At 41.2% G+C, this 16,249-nt stretch overlaps 1 protein-coding gene across 1 annotated transcript in view; it reads left to right on the top strand.

Moving 5' to 3' along the window:
• Positions 1 to 16,249, top strand: part of BMP8A (bone morphogenetic protein 8a) — a 47,157-nt gene that overhangs the window by 26,085 nt on the left and 4,823 nt on the right. The window contains exons 3-5 of the mRNA XM_044671469.1: positions 855 to 1,003; positions 8,093 to 8,287; positions 10,292 to 10,371. Of these exons, the coding sequence (XP_044527404.1) occupies positions 855 to 1,003; positions 8,093 to 8,287; positions 10,292 to 10,371 (424 nt within the window). The remainder of the gene's footprint in view (positions 1 to 854; positions 1,004 to 8,092; positions 8,288 to 10,291; positions 10,372 to 16,249) is intronic.

Raw genomic sequence — 16,249 nt, 5'->3', positions numbered from 1 at the left:
TTTGGTCCTCACAGCAAGGTGCTATTATTGTCTCCATTTTACAGATGAGGAAACTGAGGCAAACAAGCTATTAAGTGACTTGCTCAGGATCACAGCGCTAATAAGTGTCTGAGGCCAAATTTGAACTTACTATAACTGACTCCAGGATGCCTCTAATAATAAGCATTTCCATAGTGCTTTAAAGTTTATCCTGAACTTTTCATAGATTATCTCATTTGAGCCTCCTTAGGAGGTGGATACTGCTGGTGTTCTGGACTTCCCATTTTAAAGAAAAGGAACCGGAAACTCCTAGGAATTAAGTGACTTGCCCAAGGTCACCTAGCTATATTGTCTTGACTCCGAGTCCAGCCCTTGGTCCACCATGCTGACATTGCAGGAGAAAGCATGGTAACTTAAAAAGAGACCTTGTGAGAATGCATAAAAGGTGGTTTTAAAATACCAGCGTGAGTGTTCTGGTGGTTTAAAAAAAATCCCTTACCTTCCATCTTGGAATCAATGCTAAGTACTGGTGCCAAGGCTGAAGGGTGGTCAGGCGTGAATTGGCATGAAGTGACTTGCCCAGGGTCATGCCACTAGGAAAGGTCTGAAGCCAGAGCTGAACCCAGGATCTCCCATCCTTAGGCTTGGCTCTCTATCCACTGAGCCACCTAGCTGCCCCGCTGTGGTATCATCTTCTGGGAACTAGTTTCCCAGACAAAATAAAGACAAGCTTGAGGGAACCTTTCCATGTTTTTTCAGGGTTGGGAAATGGGAACAGAAGTTGGACTCTCCATGGTCCTGATAGCTCCCCATCAGGCAGTAAGTAAGAGAACCACCTTCCATCTGACCTCGGGGGCTTTCTTCTATTTCCACAGGGAATCTGACTTATTCTTGTTAGACCTGCAAACCCTCCAGGCTGGTGAGGAGGGCTGGCTGGTTTTTGATGTAACAGCTGCCAGCAATCACTGGTTATTAAACCGGAAAAGTCATCTGGGACTTCGTCTCTATGTGGAAGCTGAGGACGGTAAGGCTGCCCATCGGAGAGGTTTGCTGTGGAGATGCCTGTCTGGAAGAAGAATGGGGATTGGGCTCCAGAGAGGGCATGAGTACAGGCAGGGCCAGGTTTGAGCTCTTCAGAAGGCCATGACCAATGCTTCCTCCTCCCAGAGTAATGCCCTCTGCCTGGGGGACTTTGCCACTGGCTCTGCGAAATGGACTCAGGAGGGGAAAGGTGGGAGTGGGGTAAGGAAGACCCCAGGAGCTCTTCCCATTCTCACAGAGGATAGGACTTCATTTTCACAGGAAACTCTCAGGTGAGGGAACTCCTTCTATCAAGGCAGGTTGACACCTTTGATGAAACTTAGCGTTGTCAAGGACACTTGAGAATTTAAGTGACTCGTTCAGGGTCACACAGCTAGTACTGTATATGTCAGAGATGAGACTTGAACCCAAGACTCTGAAGCTGCCTTTTTTTCTACAATAGCATCATTACAAAATCACAGAATGTCAGTGGGAAGTTTCCTCATGGAAAGACCATCTAATCCAGTCCCTTGATTTTAGAAATAAGGAAACTCGGGGCAGCTGGGTCACTCAGTGGATAGAGAGCAAGATCAGGAGATGGGAGGCCCTGAGTTCAAATCTGGTCTTGGATATTTCCTAGCTGTGTGACCCTGGGCAACTCACTTGACCCCCATTGCCTACTCTTTACCACTCTTTTGCCATGAAACTAATATTTAAGAATGATGCTAAGACAGAAGATGAGGGTTGGGTTTTTAAGTGCTGTAAAAGTCCTCTAGAAATGAGAGTTTGTAGGAGCAGCAGTGATAATGATAACACACAGAGGACAGTATTATGAGCTGTAACTAGAAGGTAAATTGAAGGCCTCTCATGCAAGCCTTCTAATGCTGGAACTGAACATTTCCATTTCGTTGCTTAAGCAGTGGACAGCAATGATGGTTTTTGAATGGAGGACCAGCATGGTTCTGGAGGTGCAGGAAGAAGGTTATTCAGGCAATGATGTGAAGGTGGGTGGGCAGGACGCAGTGGAAGCAGGTGGCTCTAGTCCTCTAGGGCAGCAGTACTCATAGTGTGGTCCAAGGACTTCTGGAGACCCCCCCCAAGTCCTTTTTGGGAGTCTTCAAGGTCAAAGCTATTTTCAACGTAATAATAGGGCTGATAAGATGTGCTAATGTGAAAAATTGTGATATTAATAAATAAAGGTCTTTGGGAGATTCCAAGTTATTTTTAGTTTTAAAAAAAGTTTTGTTTTATCAACCAAGATCCCTCTTTTTCCTTTCTGATCACCATCACCCCTACCCTTGCCACCCATGGAGAACATGAGAAAAACAAACCCTAAAAATATGCAAGTCAATTAAAACAAATTTCCATATTGACCATGTCCCCCCGATTTTTTTTGTCTCATCCTCCATTCCTTCAATAATTTTTAACAGTGAAAAGTGGCGGGGGCATCTGGATGGCTCAGTGAATTGAGAGCCATAACTAGAGACAGGAGGTCCTGGTTTCAAATCTGGCCTCAGATACTTCCCAGCTGTGTGACCCTGAACAAGTCACTTGACCCCCATTGCCTAGCCCTTACTACTCTTCTGGGCCAGTCACTTAATCTCCATTGACCAGCCCTTACTGCTTTTCTGCTTGGAACCAATACACAGTATTGATTCTAAGAGAAAAGGTAAGGGTTTTTAAAATAAAAAGAGTAAAAAGGGGTCTCAAGCCCCAAAAGTTTGAAAATTACTGATCTAGGTAAATAGTGTATGTGAAAAAGATTTAGTGTCATAGGAGACCGCAAGGTCAACATGAGCCATTAATGTGGTCTCATAAACTGAGACCCAGAGAAATTAGGTAACTTATACCGAAGGTCATCGTATTTAGTAATTGGCCAAGCCAGAATTTGAACCTAGGTCTTATACATTTGAATTACTTACTCTTCCAATTCAGATGAAAATGGACCCAATTTTTCTCTTCTTATATGTTTGGTCTTCTTGAACCACCCATATAATAAGTCTCTTTTTAGAATGTTACCATGGGGAAGTTGGGTGGCTCAGTGGATAGAACGCCAAGCCTGGAATTAGGAAGACTTGAATTCAAATCTGGTCTCAGACACTTCCTATCTGTGTGATCTTGGGCAAGTCACTTAACCCCATTAGCCTAGCTCTTACTGCTCTTTTGCCTTGCAGCCAATACTTGTATCAATTCTAGGGCGGGAGAGAGAGAGAGAGAGAGAGAGAGAGAGAGAGAGAGAGAGAGAGAGAGAGAGAGAGTGGGAGGGAGGAAGGAAGGAAGGAAGGAAGGAAGGAAGAAGCCACCTTCTTTCAAGTCTCAATCAAGTGAGAAAATGTATGCAAAGCAATTTGCAAGCTTTGAAGCTCTGCCTGGACTAGCTTTTACTATTACTACAGTTATTGTTGTCATTTTACTATTGGATCCACTCTTCTTGTAACTGGATTGGCATGGAATATTGAGCCTGGAAGGGCTACTCTATTGTCCAGAGTAGGAAACTGAGGCCCAGTGAGAGAAAGAAACTTCAAAGTCTCACCATGAGTTGTTGACAGAACCAGGATCAAGGTCCAGGTGTCCACTGTTCATATTTTATTCCTTTCATGTATTCAGCCTTGTGCTAGATCTATGTCAAACCTAGAGGTGGTATTGGAGCTGGGTTTTAATGGCAAGGTGGGATTTATGGATTTTAAATTGCCATTATCTAGCATTGACAATAATAATGTAATACCTTAAGCTTCACAAACATTTTCCTTAAAACTCCATTAAGTCAGAAGTATAGATGCTGTCATCCCTATTTTACAGATGGGAAAACTGAGGCTTGCCAAGTGACTTCTTCACAGCTGGTTAAGCATTAGAGCTGAGATTTGAACCCAAGACTCTTGACTCTAAATCCTGTGCTCCTTCATTATATGCCTCTCATAGGTGGAGATGTGGGAAGAGATGTCTTGAGTAAGGAGGGATAGTGTTTCCAGGTATAACAATGGGAAAATGTCAGACATGTTTAGAGAAAAGTCCATCATCTTCTATGAGCAGAACCATAGGAAAAGAGTGGGGAAATAAGTCTGGAAGAGGAAATGAAGCTCAAATTCTGAACAGCCTTGAATGTCAGGCTAAGGAGATTGGATTGTAACCTTTAGGTGGTCAGGAACAATTGAAGGAGAACAGCCTGACAAGGTATGTACAAATGACCATGGAGCAGATCCACCTCAGTTTCTTCCTCTGTCAAAAGGGGCTTATTCTTAGCATGTGTTATAGATGCAAAGATCAGTGCTTGGATTTGGCACAGGTAGATGAAAATCCATGTTAGTAATAATAGCTAGCTTCTGTATAGTACTTTACAAATATCATCTCATTTGATCCTCACAACAAACACTATAAGGCGGGTGCTATTATTATTCCCATTTTGCTGATGAGGAAACTAAAGAGGAAAGTGAGAAAGTAAGTGACTTGCCCAGCGTCATATAGCTTGGAGGTATCTGAGATAAGATTTGAACTGAGATTTCCCTGATTCCCAACTCCAACATTCTCTCTACTTTGCCACCTAGCTATCTTTGGGTTTTGTTTTTTTAACCGTTATCTTCTTTCTTGGAGTCAATACTGTGTATTGGCTCCAAGGCAGAAGAGTGGTAAGGGCTAGGCAATGGGGGTCAAGTGACTTGCCCAGGGTCACACAGCTGGGAAGTGTCTGAGGTCAGATTTGAACCCAGGACCTCCAGGGTCTGACTCTCAATCCACTGAGCTACCCAGCTGCCCCAAACCTAGCTATCTTTGTGAAAGGATCTGGGTGTCGTAGGATGTCATAGGTCAACATGAGCCATTGATGTTATCTTAGTGATAGAAACTCAGTGTTCAGAATGAAGGAGGTGATGGTCATGCATTCTGCCTTGGTCAGACCAAATATGGAATATCGTGTCCAGTTTTAGAAGAGACATTAACAAGGGGAACCAGTTCAGAGGAAAATGATCAGGATGGCTAGAAAACTAGAAACCAGTTGAAAGGACCACGGGGTGTTTAACCTAGGGTAGAATAGCCTTGGGGGTCATGGCAGCTATCTTTAAGTATTTTGAGGTTTAGAGTCATTCTGCTTGACCCCAAGGTCAGAACTTGGACCAGTTAGTAGAAGAAGATAAACTTCTGAATACACAAGAGCCATGGTAGTGAGTTCTGCATCTCTAAAGGTCTTCAAGTGGAGGCTGTATGGTCAGTTGTTGAGAATATTGTAGAATGCTTTCTTGCTTAGGTATGGGTTGGATTAGATGCCCTCCAGCCTCTCAGTTCTAACTTCATGATTCTGGATCTGAGGTATAGATTGCATAAAAAGGCTGGGATTCAGTCATGAAAGACTGAATACCATGCTGTGGATTCTGGACTGCAGGCAGAGCATAGAGTGATTTAATAAAATTGGTGCATCAAAAGAATGAATCTGGATGGTGTTGGAATCAAGATGATGCAGTGAAAGTCAGGATTTTTGCCCAGTTTATTTCCTCCACAAGAACCTAGAAGATACACTAAACCAAATTCTGATCAGGAAGCCCAAGTCACAGCAAGTCATTTTTCCAGTACAGGGTAGCTTAGGAAGAAAGAGAGGTCTGTGGACACTGGTTCAAAGGCTGACCAGGAGAACAGCTTAGGAGAAGTAAAGGGGAGTATTCCCGTGTCCAAGGGTGTTAAAGGAACTGAGACTGAACCCCCCAGGGCAAGGAGCACTAGAACAGAAAGAGATTCCCTAATCTGAAAGGATCAAAGAGCAAATCATAGAAACAATCAATTACTTCAATAGAAATAATGATAATAATGAGACAACATCCCAAAATTTGTAGGATTTAGCCAAAGCAGGAATTAGAGAAAAATTATATCCCTACATGCTTGCATCAATATGAGAGAGAGAGAGAGAGAGAGAGAGAGAGAAGTAGGTCAATGAATTAGCGTGCAACTAAAAAAATAGAAAAATAGCAAAATTAAAACTCTCAATTAAATACTAAAATGACAGTCTAGAAAATCAAAGGAGAGATTAACAAAACTGAAAAAAAATTTTATTTGAACTAATAAATAAAACTGGAAATTGACTTGAAAAAAATAAATGACTGGTCAATTTGATTTTAAAAAATAAAGAAAACCAAATTACCAGGATCAAAAATGAAAAAGGTGTATTTACAACCAATGAAGAGGAAATAAAGCAGTTATTAGAAGCTATTTTATCCACTATATGCCACTAAATCAATGAATAAATAGCTATAAAAATATACATTGCCAGTTTAAAAAATAGGAAATGAGTATTTAAGTAAACCTCTCTTAGGAAAAATAAATTGAATCAGTCATAAATGAGCTCCCTGAGGAAAAAAAATGGATTTACAAGTGAATTCTACCAAATATTTAAAGAACAATTAATACTACATAAACTGAAAAAAATAAAGTTTTACCAAATCCTGTGACACAAATATAGGTTGGTATTTAAGTCAGAGAGAGTCAAAACAAAGAGGTAAAATTATAGCCCAGTTGATGAAAAAATTTCAAATAAAATATTGGCAAGGAGATTACAACAATATATAACAAGGATCACACTTGCACTATGCAAGGCTGGTTCAATGTTAGGAAAACTACAAGCATAACTGATCACACTAATAACCAAAATAACAAAAATATATTCCTTCATATGCTTTTTCAACAGAGGTTGAAAAAAAAGTTTTGCAAAATGTAGCCTCTGGGGAAAGTACAGATATAAATGGAACCTTCCTTAAAATGATTCATAGTATTTATCTAAAACCAAGAAGAGCAAGCATTTTCTGTTATGTAGGTAAGTTAACAGCTCTTCTAATAAGATCAGAGGGAAACAAGGATGTTCACTATATATCATATTTTACTAGTAATGTTAGCTATAGCAATAAGACAAGAAAAATTTAAAGAATTAAGTGTGGACAATTAGGAAACAAAACTTTCACTTTTGCAGAGGATATGGACTTTAGAGAACCCTAGAGACTACTAAAAACTAATTAGAAATAATCAACAACTTCAGCAGAGTTGCAGGATATAAATTAAAACTACATAAATCATCCAAATTTCTGCATATTACCAACAAATCCATCAGGAAGAGACAGAAAGAGAAATTCCATTTAAAAGAACTGAAGATAGTACAAAATACTAAGGAGTCTACCTGCCAAGAGATGCACAGGAATTATATGAACACAATCACAAAACATGTTTCACACAATAAAGACAGATTTAAAGATCTGGAGACATATTAATTGTTCGTGGGTAGGTCAACCCAGTATTATAAAAATGACAAGACAACCTAAGTTATTTTACTTATTCAGTACCATTCCAACTAAACTGCCTACGAGTTACTTTATAGAGCTAGAGAAAATAATAAAATTAATTTGGAGAAGCACAGTCAAGAATATCAAAGGAATTAATGAAGAAAATAGGAAGAGAGACTAATAATAATAAATCCCATACGAGACTACAAAGCTATAATCATCAAGATGATTTGGTAGAGGGTAAAAAATAGAACACTTGATCAGTAGAAGAGATTTAGGTGCACAATATACAGAAACAAGCGAGTACAGTAACCTAGTGTTTGAGAAATCCAATGATCCCAGGTATTAGGCAAGATTTCATTATTTGACAAAAATAATTTGCTGGGAAAACCAGAAAGTTGTTTGACAGAAACTAGGCATAGATCAACATCTCACAACACATACCGAGATAAGCTCAAAAAAAGGATGCATTATTTAAAAATAAAGGATGATTTCATAAGCAAATTCATGTGGCAGGGAAGAAATTACCTGTCAGATCTTTGTGCAGATCCTTTTTAACTTTAAGTAATTAAAACTATCCATTTTACCTCTTGTGAATCTATTGTTTGATCATAAACCCTTCCCCTTTCCAAACAAAACCAGTGCATAGGAGAAAATTCTTACAGCAGGTTTCTCTGATAAAGGTCTCATTTTTACCAAATCTAGAAAATCGAGTCAAATCTACAAGAATAACAGCCCCGGTTCATCAGCTACACAGTATTCAGAGGGGCTCTTCTGTTGGTCATCTGATATGAATATATTCCACCAGTAAATAAATGTGTTTTCTCTCCTGTATGTCTCAGGGCGCAGCGTTGATCCTGGATTAGCTGGACTTCTGGGTCGGCAAGGGCCACGCTCCAAACAACCTTTTATGGTCACTTTTTTCAGGGCAAATCAAAATCCCATCCGAGCTCCTCGGGCACTCAAGCAACTGAAGAAAAGGCAGCCGAAAAAAAGCAATGACCTCCCCCACCCAAACAAACTCCCAGGGATCTTTGGTAAGAGGCAGGAGATGAAAGACTCCAAATACAAAATAAGAGACATGGTGTATCTTTGTTTGGAATTCGTAGAGTACAGTAGGAGAGCCTAGGGAGAGCTTCCAGATCCTCACTATTCAGAAAGGAGACAGAACAGGGATGTGCCAGGCAGAAGTAAGTCCCAGTAGAAATTAAAAAAAAAATTTAAGACTAATACTTCCACACCGCTTTAAAGTTTTCAAAGCACTTTATGTTTAGTATCTCATTTGATCCTCAGGATCATCCTGAGAAATAAGTAGCAAATGTGTCATTAGCCCCATTTTAAAGATGAGTAAGTTGATTGGGAAAAATGGCTGAATAGATTGTGATATTTAAATGTAATGGATTGTATTGTATTATCAGAAGTGTCAGGGCAGTTAGGTAGCTCAGTGGATTGAGAGCCAGGCCTAGAGATGGGAGGTCCTGGGTTCAAATGTGACCTCAGACACTTCCTAGCTGGGTGACCCTGGGCAAGTCACTTAACCCTCATTGCTTAGCCTTTACCACTCTTCTGCCTTAGAACCAATACCCAGTATTGATTCTAAGAAAAGAAGGTAAGGGTTTTTTTTAAAAAGTGTCAAATATTAGAAATACAAGGAAAATAAGGAAATATATGAAGAGATGAAAAGAAAAGAAAAGAAAAGAAGAATAATACCTACTATGATTACATTAGAAAATAGCAGCCACAAAATCAAAAGAAAAAACATATCCAAGTAAAACAGATTCAGAGGATGTTTCTTTTTATTTTTTATTTTAATGACAAATTTCCATATAAGTTTTCAGAAGTTACATGATCCATATTGTCTCCATCCTTCCCTCCCCACTCCCAGAGCTGACAAGCAATTCAGTCTGGGTTGTACATGTATTAACATGCAAAACATATTTCCAGATTGTTCATTTTTGTAAGTGGATAATCTTATAAAACCAAACCCCCAAACATATGCTCAAATAAACAAGTGATAAATCATGTTTTCCATCTACGTTTCTACTCCCACAGTTCTTTCTCATTCTTCGTTGGCATGAGTCCCTCAGAATTGTCCTGTATCATTATGTTGCTCTTACTAGCAAAGTCTATCACAGTTGATCATCCCACAATATTGCAGTTACTGTGTGTAATGATCTCCTGGTTCTGCTTATTTCACTCTGCATCAGTTCATGGAGGCCTTTCCAGCTCTTTCTGAAATCTTCTTGCTCATCACTCCTTACAGCACAATAGTATTCCATCACCATCAAGTACCACAATTTGTTCAGCCCTTCCCCAATTGATGGGCATCCTCTCGGGTTCCAGTTCTTTGCCGCCACAAAAAGTGCAGCTTTAGACCCTTTTGTACAAACGGGTCCTTTCCCATTACAGAGGATGTTTCTATTAGCACACATATATAATTAATATATTTTCTAACAAATTGTAGACAATGTGAAATTGATGGTTTTGCACATAATGTTATGCATTTGTTTATTTAAATGTTAGTGTTGATTACTAAGTATATAATAAAAAATTTGAAGAAATAAAGGTGAGTAAATTGGGCCTTAGAGACATTCAGTGACAGCCGATATGTGACCAAATCAGCACAACAGAACGGAGCCCTCCCCGTTCGGAGACGAGTCCCATTTGCTCCAGTATCCTGCCTCTCAGGAAACCTAGAGAGCAAAAATGCAACGTTTTTCAGCTTTTTCCTAATTTGCTAACTTTCATTGACTCGATCTTTCCTCAGCCTGCTAAAACCACTGTAAGATTCCCATCTCAGTGAGAATCCTGCCTTTAGGAGGCACTTTCTCAGAACCAGCCCGTGAGGTTGGCAGTGAAGTAGCTGCTGCCTTCCAGTCCTGTAGATGCGAAAAATGGAACCCTAGAAAAGGGAGAGGACTTCCCCGGGAGCCGTGCGCTCTCTCTGCCACGCCACACCGCCTGGGGAGGTCCCGCGCTTGTTGGAACTAGATCTGACCAAGAGCATCCTAGAAAAGCCATTTCCTCTTCTCTTCCTCCAGATGACATCCATGCCGCTGAGGGCAAACAAGTTTGCAGGAGGCACGAGCTCTACGTTAGCTTCCAGGACCTTGGCTGGCTGGTAATTTCCTCTCTCATTTCTTAACCAAAAAGTCCTTTTTTTTTTAAAAATTGAACACACAGAGTGTTTCCTGTCCTAACTGATCTGTTTTTCAACAACACGAGTGTGGGGCACAAGGAAAGACTGCGTGGGAATGAAGCCACTTTCTCCAGGCTAATATGGCCACTTGAAGGAAGGGGGGCTTTCCAGGGCTGGGATGGGGTGCCCTGGGAGAGAGGCAAAGAGACCCTGGGGGGAGCTGGAGCTGGAGTGGCCCTCAGGGATTAATTCCCCATTTTGACTAAACAATGTAGTAGAACCACCTACCACGGACAGCTCCATACTCTGTAGTCTCTGCAGAAGGGACCCGGACAGGGAACAGGAGGTGAGGAAGAAGAGGAATCCCTTGTGAGTTACAGGTTTTAAGAAAGAAGGAGGCTGGGGGTAGTGAAGTGGCTCAGTGGCTCAGTGGATAGAGCCAGGCCTGGAAACGGGAGATCCCAAGTTCAAATTTGATCTCAGATACATCTTAGCTGTGTGACCCTGGGCAAGTCACATAACTCCCACTTGTCTAGCCTTCGCCCTTCTTTCTTAGAGCTGTTATTAAGACAGAGAGCAAGGGTTTAAAAAGACAAAGAAAAGAAATAAGGAGCCTTTGGTAGTAAAAGTTAAGATTGGGGGAAATTCTGCTGTTAGCCAACCCTCTACCTTCTTTTCATGATGTCTGCATCTCCCCCATTCCTACTTATTTACATGTTGTCTCCCTCATCAGAATGGAAGCTTCTTGAGGGCAGGGACTACGTGTGCCTTTCTTCATGTCCCCAGTGCTTGGCTGACCATGTAAGAAATGCTTTTGGGGGCAGCTGGGTAGTTCAGTGGATAGAGAGCAGGCCTAGAGATAGGAGGTCCTGGGTTCAAATCTGGCCTCAGACACTTCCCAGCTGTGTGACCCTGGGCAAGTCATTTAACCCTCAGTTCTAACCACTCTTCTGCCTTAGAACTAATCACAGTATTGATTCTAAGGCAGAAGGTAAGGATTAAAAAAAAAAAAGAAATGCTGATTGATTGATTGATTGATTGGGGGTCTGTAGATTGGAGGTTGGAAAACACTGATTTAGTCCAATCATATCATTTTGCAAGTAGGGAAACTGAGTCTCAGGGAGGGGGCAAAATTTTCACACAGTCACAACAAAGTAGTGGCAGAACCAGGATTGGAAAGTAAATCCTGACTCCTGGCATTGCCACCATTCTAAGGGGGTATATTTGGAGAAGGGTTAAGGAGATAAGGGTCCTTGATCAGGACTGCCTAAGAATATTCTCCCAGGAACCATGATTTACTTCAGTTGTGGCAGAGCCCTACGAGCCTGAGACAGCGTGCCAGGTGCTACCATTACCTTCATAGACCTTTGGGGTTATGGCTTTGGGGGCATAGCTCTTCCTTGCTTACTTCTCCTAGCTTTCCTCCTTAATGATAAGACATTACTAGTGCCACCACTTTTGTCCAGGCACTGATAATCTTTCACTTGTACTATTATAATGGCCTCTCAACTAGTCTCTCTGCCTCCAGTCTGTCTGTCTGTCTCTCTCTCTCTCTCCACCAGCAGTCAAAGTAATCTTCCTTATCCAATAATCTGACTCCCTTGCTCAAAAACCTGTTGTGGCTCCCTGTTTCCTCAAGGACAAAATACAAACACACTTAAGGTCTGCCTTGATCTAGCTTCAACCTTCATTTCCAGACTTATTTCAGATTCTTTCATGTCTTCTAGGATCTAGCCAGCCTGGACTAATTGTTTCCCTTTCTCATATCCATATATCCATGCCACCTGGACCATATTCCTTTGCTGCCCTCCTCTCATCTCCTACCATATGCTAAGGGTAAAAGAGAAGGGAAAAATGTGTCCCCTCAGGGAAAAAGAAAGTGAGGCTATCTCAGACTGGCAGTTTTAAAGACGTTTATTCTGGGAATGCCATTCCCACCCTTTTGGTCAGAGAATGCAGAGAAGTAGTGTCTCCTTGTTAGAAAGAAGGAGATAGAGACAGAGACAAAGACAGAGACAGAGGGAGAGAAGAAAAACAGAGGAGAGTGGAGAGATAGTGAAAGGGAGAGAGAAACAGGAGAGAGAAGCAGAGAGAGTTCCTTATCCAGATGCACAGTGTCTACCCCAAACCTAGTACAATGTAAGCTCTTTTCTTTAATTCAGAGCTATTTCATTTTCTCAACTATATGTAATAATCATTTTCAATATGTTTTCCAAAATTACAAGATCCAAACTCACTCCATCCCTCTTTCCTCTCCCTCCCAGAGATAGTAAGCAATTTGATCTTGCCCTTACATGTATCATCATGCAAAACGCACTTCCCTATTGGTCATTGTTGTAAGAGCACACTCATATAAAACCTAACCCCCATAATAAAACCATAAATACACCAATGTGGAAGATAATCTGCTTTGATCTGCATCCATCTGACTCCCAACAGTTCTTTCTCTGGCAGTGGATAGCATTCCTAGTCATAAGTCTTTCAGGATTGTCCCAGATCATTGCATTGCTGAGAGCAGCCAAATTTCACAGCTGGCCATCATACAATATTGCTGTTACTGTGTACAATATTCTCCTGGTTCTGCTTATTTCACTTCGCATCAGTTCACATAGGTCTTTCCAACTTTTTTCTGAAATCCTCCAGTTCATCATTCCTTACAGCATAATAGTATTCCATCACCAACATAGACCACTATTTGTTCAGCCAGTCTCCAACTGATGGACATCCTTTTAGTTTTCAGTTCTTTGCCACTACAAAAAAGAGCTGCTATAGGGGGCAGCTGGGTAGCTCAGTGGATTGAGAGCCAGACCTAGAGACGGGAGGGAGGTCCTAGGTTCAAATTTGGCCTCAGACACTTCCCAGCTGTGTGACCCTGGGCAAGTCACTTGACCCCCATTGCCTGGCCCTTACCATTCTTCTGTGTTGGAGCCAATACACAATATTGACTCCAAGATGGAAGGTAAGGGTTTAAAAAAAAAAAAGAGCTGCTATAAATATTTTTTAACAAGTCCTTTCCCCCTTTTTTATTATCTCTGTGGGATACAGACCAAATAGTATATTGCAGGATCAAAGGATATATACGGTTTTATAGCCTTCTGATAATAATTCTGAATTGCCCTCCAGAACAGTTGGATCAGTTCACGATTCCACCAGCAATGCATTAATGTCCCAATTTTGCCACATCCCCTCCAACATTGATCACTTTCCTTTACTGTCATATTAGCCTATCTGATCAGTGCAAGATAGTACCTCAGAGTAGTTTTAATTTGCATTTCTCTAATCAAGAGGGATTTAGAACATTTTTTCATAAGATTATTGATAACTTTGACTTCTTCATTTGAAAATTGTTTGTTCATATCCTTTGGCCATTTGTCAGTTGGGGAATAGCTTCTATTTTATAAATTTGACTCTGTATATTTGAAAAATTAGATCTTTATTGAAGAAATTTGCTATAGAATTTTTCCCAGTTTGTCATTTTCCTTCTAATTTTATTTGTACAAAACTTTTTAATTTAATATAATCAAAATTATCCATTTTACATTTCATAATATTCTCTATCTCTTGTTTAGTTATAAATTCTTCCCTTCTCCATAAATCTGCCATGTAAAATATTCTGTGTTCCTCTAATTTACTTATGACATCATGACTCTTTATGTCTAAATCATATACCCCATTTTGACCTTATCCTGGTTTAGGGTGTGAGACATTGGTCTCTACCTAGTTTCTGCCAAACTGTTTTCCAATTATTCCAGCAGTTTTTGTTAAACAGTGTGTTCTTATCCCAAAAGCTGGAGTCTTGGGGGTTTCTCAAACACTAGGTAGCTAAGGTCATTTACCCCATATATTATGTATCTAATCCATTTCAATGTAAGCTCTTTGAGGGAAGAGACTCTTATTTTTGTCATGGGATCATTGGATCTGGGATGGACCTAGAAATCCTCAAATCCAATCCCTCCTTTTACAGATAAGGAAACCAAGGCCCAGAGAGGTGAACTGGCTCACCCCAAAGTCCACAGGCTATAAATGGAAAAGCAGGGATTAGAACCCAGGTCCTGTGAATCCCTTTCTTTTCCCACAGTGTGACACTTCAAGTACAGTGTCCAGCATATAGAAGGCACTTATTAAATGCTTCTTGAGTTGAATCCCTCCCAAGTTGGCCCTTGGGGTATGGCTTCAGTCCAGTTTGGTGCCAAAATCCCTTGAGTTCCCAGGTATAGGAACAATGGGAGCAAAAGCATGGAGATAGGAAAGCCCCAGAAGAGAGTTTCCTCACTGTCCACGTTCACATCCTGGCTTCCTTCCACCCTCACAAGCCTTTCTGACCTCCCAGTTCCTGAGAAGAGTGAACCTTGGTACACACCCAGTTATTCTGACGAGGAGGGAAGGAAGACACCTCCTTCTCTAGGCAGAGAAAAGTTGATAGTCAGCTTTGGTCATCCTTCCAAGGCTAGCCAACACAAACACAAGAATGTCTTTCCATGACGGCCTCCTCACATTCCTGGTCTCTGACTCTCCCTAGTTCTTAGTGGAATCCGTTCCATGCCGACATGCATTTATTAAACAGCTTCTGTATGCATAAAGAGTTATGCGATTGACTGCCTTCCCATCAGTGCTGTTATCATGGAAAGGCTGTTTGGGTTTGGGTTTGCTTCGCTTATTTTGTTTTGTTTTGTTTTTAATGGTACTTGTTTTACATTTTGATTCCAAATGACTTTCTTTCAAGACCTTCAAAATTTAAGTCTGCCATGTCTGCCCATGGGGTTCACCCCCAGATCTTCTTGCAAGAGGCCTGCCAATCACAATTGTAGTCTGACAAGTAGGATTGGGCTCTCCGCTCTCTGAGAAGTCAATCGATCAATGACATTTATTAAGCATCTGTTGTTGGTCAGTTGTTTCAGCCGCAGCCAACTTTCCACAATCCCATTTGGGGTTTTCTTGGCAAAGATACTGGAGTGGTTTGTCCTTTCCTTCCTCAGCTCATTTTACAGATGAGGAAACTGAGGCAGACAAGGTTCAGTGACTTGCCAAGGATCACACAACTTTTTGAACTCAGGTCCTATAAATCCTTTGCTTCGTAGCCATGTGACCCCTGGGCAAGCCACTTAACCTCCATTGCCTAGCCTTTATTGTTTTTCTGCAAGGCTCCAGGCCCAGTGGATAGAGCACTGGGCCACCTTGCTTGCCCTGTCATCGTGTACCTATCAGAAATACCAAGATTCAAACAGTCCTTACTCAGAAGCTCACAGTGTGATGGAACAAGTAACAAGTACCCATATAAACACACAGCTGGTAGCTATATCCAAGGTGGCTCGGTGGGGGACACTAACATTTGGGGGGATCAGGAATGGCTTCAAGCAGGAGATGGTACCTTTGCTAATTCTTGAAGGAAGAGAGGTTAGAGAAAGAAAGAAAGAGAGAGAGAGAGAAAGGATGGAAGGAAGGAAGGAAGGAAGGAAGGAAGGAAGGAAGGAAGGAAGGAAGGAAGCTATCCCTGTCAAAGAACCCAACTAGAAAACACTATTTTTACTGTTTCTTAGCTTGGTAATATTTGCAAAGGCAAAATTCTTCCTTTCCTTGAGCCAGTTAAATCATTTCACCTAGCAAATAGAGTGGGGGGAAAAGGAGGAAGAGAGAGATTCTAAGAAGCAGTGGGCATGAAAGCACGTGCCAGGCACAGGGCACAACAGAGAAGGAAATGGGCTGTTGGACATTAGGAACAGAGAGGGCAGGTTGGCTGGGTCGCAGTATGCAAGAAAGGGAGTAAGTGTTCAGTTACAAGCAGGTGACTTGTTCTGATGTGGTCAGATGTGTGGATGGATGGGTGAATGGGCCAATGGTGGGTGGTGACTGGCTAAATTAA

This window comes from Gracilinanus agilis, chromosome 3 (assembly GCF_016433145.1).
Source record: "Gracilinanus agilis isolate LMUSP501 chromosome 3, AgileGrace, whole genome shotgun sequence".
Taxonomy (NCBI): Eukaryota; Metazoa; Chordata; class Mammalia; order Didelphimorphia; family Didelphidae; genus Gracilinanus; species Gracilinanus agilis.
Note: the sequence above shows the minus strand (reverse complement) of the source record. Positions and strands in the feature narration are given on the sequence as shown.